Source organism: Myotis nattereri, assembly GCF_964212035.1.
Source record: "Myotis nattereri genome assembly, chromosome: X".
NCBI classification, from domain to species: domain Eukaryota; kingdom Metazoa; phylum Chordata; class Mammalia; order Chiroptera; family Vespertilionidae; genus Myotis; species Myotis nattereri.
Window position 1 is genome coordinate 6239818 of NC_138078.1, and position 11496 is coordinate 6251313.

Consider the following 11496-nt stretch of genomic DNA (forward strand, 5'->3'; position numbering starts at 1 on the left):
CTATTATTTGGGGGTTGCTTAATGCCATAGTGTAAAAAAAAACAACAAAGTTTTCTTTTAGTATATTTATCCTGCACATGTTACTTCGGCCACCAAATTGCATATCCTCATAGTATTGTACTGAATTATATTGCACCAAATATACATAATATTCAGAGCAAGGAGCACAGAGCATTAATAAGCCATGTCAAACCAAGTCAAAACATTGAAAAAGTTATTAATCTTGTTTATTTAAATAAGGAAATATCAGTCTGATTTAATATTCTTAATTCCTTACTACAATAGAAATATTTTTCACTCAAGGTGCTGGATGTTTATTTATTGTAAACATACATAACCTGATAAACTGCATTTAAAAAGCTCAGCCAAAATAGTTCCTACCTCAGTTAAACACTTTTTAAAAATCATGTAAATTAAAAATTTGGCTCTGCTCTTTGAGAGTAATCAAACAGCTTTCATTAGAATGACAAGTTTAGTATTCTGTAGTAAAAGAAGGTTTCTATGACAAAACTAATTCCTGATAAAACTGAATCCACACCCCTCTACCTCTTTGATTGTTCAGGTGCCATTTTTATTGAAAGGAGAGGAGGGTGTGCAGGAAAGTAATCACTGAAAAATAATTGCTGTCAGCCCATCATTTATTTATTGATTATTTTAAGAATGCAAAAGAAACAATAAGCCAGCACCGTCCTAAAATAACAGCACAATATCTATTTGATTTGATATCTGAAAGTGAAATCAAAACCTGAGTCTTTTTAAATGTTTTTTTTTAATTGATTTCAGAGAGAGGAAGGGAGAGGGAGAGGGATAGAAACACCAATGATGAGAGAGAATCATGGATCCGCTGCCTCCTGCAGGCGCCCTAGTGGGGATCATGCCCACAACTCAGGCATGTGCCCTGACCAGGAATCAAACCGTGATCTCCCGGTACATAGGTCGACACTCAACCACTGAGCCACACCGGCCGGGCTTGACCCACAGTTTGTGTATAAGTCTATTCTTATACACATTTCTGTGATTTGGGTCAATATTGCAGGACTTGGGAGAGCTTGCTAATGAAATAATTATTTTGTAAAATGCAAAATTTAAATGATTGTGTATTCAGTTTGCTTAAAGCGTAGTTGTCTGACTGTTTTCAAAAACTGTGTATGCTATGCAGTTTACAGAGCGGGAAAAATATTAATCCACTCAGCAAACATGTAATGTGCGTGTGCATGCATGTGCATGTGTATTTCAGAGGGAGAAAGCTTTTCTTCCTGTCACTGACACCTTCTGGTTCTCCATCCTAGATATCGATGAATGTGCCTCTGGCGAAGCCGGCTGCCCCTACAATCGGAGATGTGTGAACACATTTGGAAGCTACTACTGCAAATGTCATGTTGGTTTCGAACTGAAATATGTCAGTGGCCGGTATGACTGTGTAGGTAAGATTTGGTGGCACCTTTTTCTTTTTCCCTATCCCCACCAAACATGTAGGCTTTCTCTACAACTACAGTGGGGCCTTGACTTACGAGTTTAATTCGTTCCGAGACTGAGCTCGTTAAGGAGCTCGTTAACTCAAATTACTCTATCAACTCAATGCAAAAAAATCTGGCGAGAGACAGCTGGTATCTCAAAAAACTCGTTAGTCGGGACACTCGTAAGTCAAGGCCCCACTGTATTTCAATTCAGTCTATTAGTTGAACAATCTTGGGTACCAACCAGCTGAACAACACAGAAACAGTTACATTTTTGACATGTCTGGCATTTAGGGAACTCTGACGCCATGAATTATTGGAAGTCAGGTCAGTGAAGATTTAAACTAAGGAACTTCAATCTGGATAGCTCTGTTACGGGGGCAAATATCTTGAGATATGTTTTGTGGCCTTTTTAAAAATATATAAAATATGTTTTTACTAGAGGCCTAGTGCATGAATTCATGCACGGGTGGGGTCCCTCAGCCTGGTCAGCAATCGGGGTCGATTGGGGCAGCCAGTCAGGAGAGGGACCACAGGAGGTTGGCCAGCCGTGGGAGGTTGGCTGTGGGAGCACACTGACCACCAGGGGGCAGCTCCTGCATTGAGTGTCTGCCCCCTGGTGGTCAGTGCGTGTCATAGCTACCGTCCAGTCGCTTAGGCTTTTATATATATAGATTGATTTCAGAGAGAGAAAAGGAGAGGAAGAGGGAGATAGAAACATCAATGATAAGAGAGAATCATTAATCAGCTGCCTCCTTCATGCCTCACACTGGGGATGGAGCCTGCAACCCAGGCATGTGCCCTGACAGGGAATCGAACTGTGATCTCCTGGTTCATAGGTCAATGCTCAACCACTGAGCCATATCAGCCAGGCATTTTGTGGCCTTTTTTAAAAAAAAATATTGTATGGTTTTGTTTTTAATTTTTCATTCTTTGTCCAGGTACATATCTGAAAATGGGAACAATATAGAAGTTTTTATATTTGATAAAAGGAAGAATAACAAGGCCTATTTAATCTGGATCTCAGTGATCTGTTCATGGCAGTCTCCAGCAAGTGTGGCCTTGGAAAAATGGCTGAAGGAGATGAAGGCACGTGCTCTTGCCTCTCCTCCTTCAGCCCTTTCATGATTCCAGCTCCACATCCCTATAATGCTCCCTTCCAGGGTCACCGAAACCACTCTGCTCAGATTCCGGTATCAGTCAGCAGTGGGCCTGATCAGTGGGAAATAAAACCCTTATCCCCTGTGAAGGGATTCCAGGTCTCAATGAGCATGTGGAATGGGGCATCTGAGGAGCCCTTGGATGCATTCCCATGGCCCTGATATAACGTGGGGTCCTAGAGCAGTGGTCGGCAAACTCATTAGTCAACAGAGCCAGATATCAACAGTACAACAATTGAAATTTCTTTTGAGAGCCACATTTTTTAAACTTAAACTATATAGGTAGGTACATTGTTACTAACTTAATTAGGGGACTCCTAAGCTGGCCTTTGCTAAAAACGTCCTCAATCTGATTGAGGTACGTTCGCTGAGGTCGACCCCTTCCAACTCTCCCATCCACACTCATCTTGTATACTTGTTTCGTCTATCTCCTTTCCGAAAACCGTCTTCTGCGCATGGCCCCGAAGTTTCAATTGCACTGTATGTGTGCGCCCGCACGTGGTATTTTGTGGAAGAGCCACACTCAAGGGGCCAAAGAGCCACATGTGGCTCGCGAGCCACGGTTTGCCAACCACTGTCCTATAGTGAATGGGAGTTCAGGCCCCTGTAGAATCCTAGTCACATGACATGTGTAGCAAATGTGCACATGACATGGAAAGCTAACAGTTGGGGGAAAAGTCGGAATTCATTCAATCCTGCATCCCAGGACGCATCCCGTGTGATCATGTTGGGACAACACTTAATCCCTGGGTTTTGAACTGTCCTGTGAAGCTTCCACAACTCTTCCGTCAGATCTTCTCAAACACAAAGACCACCCCAGACAGGCTGGTAAAGTCCCTGTTTCTCGTGGGCTTGGACCCCACACCCTGCTGCAGACCCGCCCAGCTCTGTAATGGGTGATGCCGTGTCACAGAGCAGAAGCCTGTTCCCTGATACCCACAGGGAGGTTCCACGGGACAGGCATGGAGAGCTTCCAAAGGAAACAGATCTTTTTGTGATTTTAAAAGTGATTGAGGTTTGCCCTAGCTGGTTTGGCTCAGTGGATAGAGCATCAGCCTGAGGACTGAAGGGCCCTGGGTTCGATTCCCGTCAAGGGCACGTACTTTGATTGCAGGCTCGATCCCTGGCCCTGGTCGGGGTGCATATGGAAAGCAACCAATTGATGTTTCTCTCTCTGTGTCTCTCCCTCTCCCTTCAACTCTCTCTAAAAATCAATGGAAAAATAAATAAATAAATAAATAAATAAATAAATAAATAAATGCCAAAAAAATCAATGGAAAAATATCCTCAGGTGAGGATTAACAACAACAAAAGTGATTGAGATTAGCCTCTGAACTCCCTTTGTGGCTAAATTAAGAACAGTAGACTATTTTGTGTGCATATGTCTACAAAAGCATAGCTAGAAAGCGGGTGGAGAAGCGGGCAATGCACTTCTCACCTGGGTGGAATTTGGTTGACTTTCCTAGTCTCAATCCAGCAGACAAGCTCAGACCAGCCTGACCTTGCTCCTGGCAGTCTGCGGTCTTTGATCAAAATGCCTGTATATAGCCCTAACCGGTTTGGCTCAGTGGATAGAGCATCAGCCTTCGGACTGAAAGGTCCCAGGTTCGATTCCGGTCAAGGGCATGTACCTTGGTTGCGGGCACATCCCCAGTAGGGAGTGTGCAGGAGGCAGCTGTGCAGGAGGAGTGAAATGTTTCTCTCTCATCAGTGTTTCTAATTCTCTATCTGTCTCCCTTCCTGTCTGTAAAAAATCAATAAAATATATTTTTTAAAAAATTGCCTGTATATATGCAGATAATGTCGATGCTTCCTGGCCAGTCTTGTCCTTTGTTAGGAGTTCCAAACCCTTCCCTGTATAGAATGTATTTCCTGATATTGTGATTTAGTTCTAAATGAGACAGATGGGACACTTAAGAAAACAACCTACACATCTTACAAATTTCAGCAGGATGGATAAGCAGATGAGAATGCTGTGGGGTGGTAAGCTATAGACAAGTGATGGCAAACCTATGACACGCGTGTCAGAGGTGACACGCGAACTCATTTTTTTGGTTGATTTTTCTTTGTTAAATGGCATTTAAATATATAAGATAAATATCAAAAATATGTGTTTTACTATGGTTGCAAATATAAAAAATTTCTATATGTAACACGGCACCGGAGTTAAGTTAGGGTTTTTCAAAATGCTGACATGCCGAGCTCAAAAGGTTCGCCATCACTGCTATAGACACATTCCCTACCTACCTGGTGTCAGGCTAGCTGGGGTTCCAGGCCAACGCACTGGGGGTTATGAACACCTCGCAGTTCTGTGGCCACACTTGGTTTGTTGGCGATGTTGACGGTTGGCCCAAGATGGTAGTCTTTCAGCATGCCCTGTTACTAAAAGCTTGTTCACATTTTTAGATATAAATGAATGTGCTGTGAATACCCATACGTGCAGCCTCTACGCCAATTGCCTCAATACCCAAGGATCCTTCAAGTGCAAGTGCAAGCAGGGATATAAAGGCAGTGGACTTCAGTGTTCCGGTAAGTAGCATTTGGTCACGGTGTGTTAGCTCTTCTGATGAAGCATTCTCTCTATGTCTCCTTCCTCCCTTTACCCGTTTGCCTGCAGTGTGTGAAATTTAACTCGGCCTCAGCCTTGTCTTCTCTGCTAATCGAACCACATCTCCAATACTCCAATACTGAAGTTATAGGCACTACATTTATTTACTTACTTATTTATTTATTTATTCATTCATTCATTCATTCATTCATTCATTTATTTATTTATTTTTAATATAAATTTTTATTGATTTCAGAGAGGAAGGGGGAGAGAGAGAGAGATAGAAACATCAATGATGAGAGAGAATCATGGATGAGATGCCTCCTGCACACCCCACACTGGAGATTCAGCCTGCAACCTGGGCTTGTGTCCTGACCAGGAATCGAACCATGACCTCCTGGTTCATAGGTCGACGCTCAACCATTGAGCCATGCCAGCTGGGGGCAAAGTGGGTATATAAAGAAATCTCAAATCTCCTCCAGAGAAATTTCCAACTTCATCTACAGGAGACTGTCTTGTGAATCTAAAAACCCTGGAATTCCCTGTTTTTATGTCTGAGATCCCCCAATGTATCAAAGGCCCTCCTACTGCAACTTCCTCCTACGTTTTTATATTCTCAAGAAGATGGTGCAATAATCAAGAAATTGTAATGTGAAAAAAATCAGTTATGTCAAATTTGAAACAGCAATACCCAGGTAAAGCCACATCTATCTATTCATGGTCATGCATATGCATGGGTTCCTTATCCTTGCCCCAGCTCCCTCTTTACATACTAAGGGAGTGAAATTGTTGGCACCACAAAGTTCGTAATGGCTTGATCTTTTTTTTCCAAAAGGAAAAAAATCAAAACTTCAAAGCAGAAACTGAAAGCAGATGTTTCAGTTTGCCTGGTGTAGGTTGCAACCCTCTGCTCATTATTTATTAAAGGTCCTTAGTTTTACGTTACTGATTTGCATAAAGGCAATTTCCAGGGAATGGGTTTTTCCTGTTAATTTTCGTGCTGGGTCCTGGGAAGAGATTCAGGGAACCATGTACAGAATTACACAGTAGGGCCTCCAGGGGAAGCTCTATATCTGATCAGCATATTACAGTCAAAACTTAGCATGCGGCCTCCGGCAAAGAAGTCAAAACAGGCCATTTGAAGGTCAGGAAAATGAGTAATGATGCCTTACTTGTATTAGTAGTAGTTGATTTCGAACCTGTAATTATAGGCTGTCACATTGGTAAATAAGTAGGACATTTCATTGAATAGGGAAATGTAGCTCTTGTTATAACAGCCCTAGATTGATTTCAAAGTAAAAGCAATGTATAAAAAAAAAAGCAATGTAGTAATTAAGAGCATGTATATTTTCAAAGCATTTTTTCTTCCTCCTTTTGATTGCCCAAAATATTGTGGACTTCTTGTTTATTTTTCTACAACTTTGATACAGAGTGAATCAACCAAGTAATGGAGACGGAATTGAACAGAAGAGATTAAAACATTGCCAAGAAAAATGTTATTTCCAATTTCTTGTATAGTATTCTTTTCAGGGACTAAAGTTGATGTCTACTCCCTTATTTCATTTTCCTCTAAACTATATCCAAGTAGTAGAATTGAATAAATTGGTTCAGCTGTTATTAGTTTTAGACCAGCACATGCCTAGATATTTTATAAAAGGACAATATATTTGATTTTAAAGATCAGTGTTTTAAATTTTTTTAAATATTTTTATTTCACCTTAGAGAGAGAGAAACATCAATAATGAGAGAGAATCATTGATCGGCTGCCTCCTGCACGCCCCGCACTGGGGATCGAGCCGGAAACCTGGGCATGTGCCCTAACTGGGAATCGAACTGTGACCTCCTAATTCAGTGGTTCTCAACCCCTTTGGCGGTCAAACGACCCTTTCGCAGGGGTCGCCTAAGACCATCCTGCATATCAGATATTTACATTATGATTCATAACAGTAGCAACATTACAGTTTTGAAGTAGCAACGAAAATAATTTTATGGTTGGGTCACAACATGAGGAACTGTATTTAAAGGGCCAGAAGGTTGAGAACCGCTGTAGTTCATAGGTCGATGCTTAACCACTGAGCCATGCTGGCTGGGCAGTGTTTTTAATTTTAAAAAATTACTTTTTTTTTTACATTAGTTGGATATCTTTAATTGTCATGAGTAGATCCCTGAAAAGGAGGCATCCATCTTTGGGTTCTAGATTTCAAGGCATTTGAACCAGTCTAGAGAAAAGTAACCCTTAACCCTAGAGCAGGAATAAATCTGTCATGGAAATAGGACTGGAAAAAAAGAATCATTCATCTGCTTCACCCTCAAATCCTAGCTCTGCCCCTTGGTATCTGAATGACTTTGGGCAAGTCACTTAACGTGACCCAGTTGCCTCATCTATAAAACAAAGTTGTTGGGCTAAATGATCTTTTTTTCTACCTCTTGAGTTCTTCATTGACCCACTGGGGGCATGAGGAATCAATCTAGAGGTACATTTTTTAAACAATTTAATCCAGTGGTGAGAAATAGGAAATGAATGTAAAACAGCAAATGTAAAAGCCTCTATAAATATTCAATAAATAGAATTATTTCACTTTAGATAGTAGTGGGTTGAGGTTAAGAAATTCAAAGCAGAGAGAGAACAGGGAAGAAAAATTAGGTATATACACATTGAACCATAAAGCACAATTTTTATTGGTCACAAATGGCCCATTATTGACCATTTACCTGGTCCAGCCTAATGCGATAGCTGTAATCTTGGAACAGCAAATTTAGACAAATCGATAGGGCTACCTGGACGACCCCAGCTTTAAAGAATACCTGTGTGAAAGCAGAAATATGAGAGGACCCCAGAGGAATCCATCACCTTAGAACCTGTAGCCCAACTTGGTAGGAGCAGGTATTTCATCATCGTAGTCTCTGAAGCAAAACAAAAGTATGTCCTCTAAGGAAAGATAGTTAAGATACTCCCATAACAGCCCTAACTGGTTTGGCTCAGTGGATAGAGCGTCAGCCCTCAGACTGAAGGGTCCTGGGTTTGATTCTGGTCAAGGACATGTACCTTGGTTGCAGGCTCGATACCCAGTGGGGGTTGTACAGGAGGCAGCTGATGAATGTTTCTCTCTCATCATTGTTTCTGACTCTCAATCCCTCTCCCTTCCTCTCTATAAAAACCAATCTATAGTAATAAAAAGGTAATATGCTAATTAGACCAGAGGTCTTCCAGACGTCCTTCCAGACAAGGCCACAGCGGCTGCGAGGACCAAGGGCTGGCAGCGCGGAAGAGGCGGTGGCGCAGGAGAGGTGGTAGCGCAGGCTGGCCAGCACTGCGGCCCCTTCTGCAGAGGCGGCAGGAGAGGGCGCTGCGCGGTCCCGGTCCCAGTGATGCCCTTTCTGCAGAGGCAGCCACAGAGGCAGCGGCACCATGCCTCCATGGAGGCTGGACAGGGTGCAATCTGCTGTGCTTCAACCTCCCACAGTCCCTCCCCCAGCTGGCCTGGCCCCAGATTGCCCCCCACCCACCAGTGGATGGGGGGCGGGGCCAGCACTAAGAAGCTAGGGCCAAGGGCTGGCAGCCGAGGCGGCCAGTGGCAGCAGCAGCAGGGTGATGGGGGCGGCGCCTTCCCCTGATCGGCCCAGTTGCCTCCCTCAGAGGGAGGCCAGACTACAGACTACAGCTTAGGCCTACTCCCCAAGGGAGGGTAGTGGGCCTAAGCCGTCAGTAGGACATCCCCTGAGGGTTCCCAGACTGTGAGAGGGGGCAGGCCTGGCTGAGGGACCGCCCCCTGCAGTGCACAAATTTTTGTGCACCAGGTCTCTAGTAAAATATTTTTAAAAAGATGCTACCATAACATAACTGCTTAAAACAGATGCATGTATAGTTCTTCTGAAAATATCAAATGGTAGAGCCTCATGTGGGTTGATTCTGAAAGTATTCATTTCCAGCACTTGAACACTTTTCAAATGCTCTGTTGTTTTGTGAGTTATCTAATTATCGGCCAAGGTAGAACTTCTCGCCTGTTATTGTTTGTTGTAGTTATCCCTGAAAAGTCTGTGAAGGAAGTCCTTAGAGCACCTGGTACCATCAAAGACAGAATCAAGAAGTTGCTTGCTCACAAAAACAGCATGAAAAAGAAGGTGAAAATAAAAAACACCATCGTAGAACCTGCTGGGACTCCTGCCCCGAAGGGTAACTTGCGGCCCTTTGACTCTGAAGAGAGTGTTTCCAGAGATGGGAACCCAAATGGAGGGGAAAAGGGGAATGAGGAGAGAAAGAGAGAGGAGCTGGAGGAAGAGAAAAGAGATGAGACAGCCCTGAAGAACCACGTGGAGCAGGAACGAAGCCTTCGAGGAGATGTGTTTTGTGAGTATCACTTCTGTTATTTTACACATCTTGTGAAAAATGAGTTGTGACCTCTCTGGGACATGAACGAAGAAAAGACAGTTTCACTCATTAAGTGAAATGGGTTTGGCTCTAAGTCCTAAAAAGCAGGGTTCTCTCTAAGTCTGGAAAGTAACATCTTCTGTGGATACGCAATCAAATTTGCTCCTGTGGGCAACAAGAAGTCTGGGTCCTTTCCCCTTACCTTGGGGGGCGGGGGTCCTATTTGACACAGACCCTCCCATTCCACTCGCAGCAAAGTCAGCCTGCTTGTCCAGCAAGCACAGTTGTCTGTCCGGCTGCCCAGACCTCCACGCAGTTCAACCCCAAACCAGGGAGACCCTTACCAGACAGATCTGCCAAACCCTACATTTTTCCTTCTCGAAGGTACCTTTTACAGGCCCACTCAGTGAAAGGAGAATTTCACGGTTGTGTGGTTATTGTTTTAAAAGCCAAAGTAGACAGTTGTAAGGAAGAAAATGTTAAAAGTAGAGCATAAGCTTTAGTTTTTTCCATGAACTGGATGACTACAGAACCCACCAGAAGTCCCAGCTCATACAGGACGGTTTCCCTATTAACTTGCCCTGAACCCCCACACTGAGACTTTCCATTTCATTCTCACTGGGCATCTGTTGCTCCCTCTATATTTTGCCTTGTCTGTTCTTGGCTCTATGGCCATTGGATTTAACCACGTGAGGAATAGACCCAGGACCACCCATCCAGGAACTAGTGTGCCAATGACAACATCTCCCCTAATAGAGAGTGAGAATCTCACAAAAGTGTATTTCCAAAACCTGGTGAGAAGGGACATGTTACATCCCCCTACCTTGCTGCTTCTCTGTTGATTATTTTAAAAAGTCTTAGATTAAAGTGATTATAACTTATTAGGAAACATTTGTCAACACATGTAAACAATAACATGCCAGATAGTTTCTGAATATGTGAATCAATATGTTAAGGAAAATAACTGTATTACTTCAAACTACCAAAATCTGAATATATCAAAATAATTCCCTTTCAACTAGTTTCCTATTAAATGTTCACAGGGAATATTAAATTTCTTCCAGCCAGTTTTTTTAGAAAATAATTTTTATTGATTTCAGAGAAGAAGGGAGAGGGAAAAAGAGATAGAAACATCAATGATAAGAGAGAATCATCCATAGGCTGCCTCCTGCACGCCCCCCCTACCCCCACTGGGGATGGCGCCCACAACCCAGGCATGTGCCCTGACCGGGAATCGAACCGTGACCTCCTGGTTCATAGGTCGACTCTCAACCATTGAGCCACACTGGCTGGGCAAGCAGTTTTTTAAAGAAACTCACATTCTTTTATTTTTGCTTTTTATTTATTTAAATGGGAACTCAAGAGTTTCTTCTTAAATCTTGCCCTTCTCAGCTTCACAGGGCTTTCCAGATTCGTTTAGGTGTTAGAGTGACCCTGTTTTCTCTGAACATAGCTCACTCAGCATGGATACCTGGCATCTGGAAGATAACATCTATTCCTACTACTCAGTGTCAAAGCCAGTTCCTGTGCAATAGGGTCATATGAGTTAGTCCTCTTTAATAGCTGTTCAATGGTTTGATTATATCATTGTTTTGAACATTTTGAAGTAATTTTTTATTCCCTCTCCATTATTAGATCACTTTTGAAGCAGAACGTGGCCAGGGCAAAACCGAAGAAATTGCTGTAGATGGTGTCATGCTGGTGTCAGGCTAATGTCCTGGCGGCCTTTTTATCAGTGGATGCTGGAATGTTACTGTTGTCTTTTATATCCTTATATTTGACTTTTAATGTCAGTTCTCTGTTTTTTTATATATATTATGTCACAGATGCCCCTCCATTTAAAAAATACGAACTGAAAAATTGTAATGTACCAATTGAAACATTATTGTGAGCTGCCTTTCTTGTATAGGTGCCTCGTTATTTGCTTTAAATTCATTTCTGAATTGATAAAATGTGGAAATG

The 11496-nt window shown here is 42.6% G+C and overlaps 1 protein-coding gene across 1 annotated transcript in view; it reads left to right on the forward strand.

Moving 5' to 3' along the window:
* The window catches only part of EGFL6 (EGF like domain multiple 6), a gene marked incomplete at its 5' end in the record, with an annotated part of 36649 nt that extends 26131 nt beyond the window's left edge, over positions 1-10518 (forward strand). Inside the window, 3 exons of the mRNA XM_081114979.1 lie at positions 1290-1424; positions 5024-5146; positions 9187-10518. Coding sequence (XP_080971105.1) covers positions 1290-1424; positions 5024-5146; positions 9187-9563 — 635 coding nt within the window. The 3' untranslated portion in view covers positions 9564-10518. The remainder of the gene's footprint in view (positions 1-1289; positions 1425-5023; positions 5147-9186) is intronic.
* Positions 10519-11496: the final 978 nt, after the last annotated feature.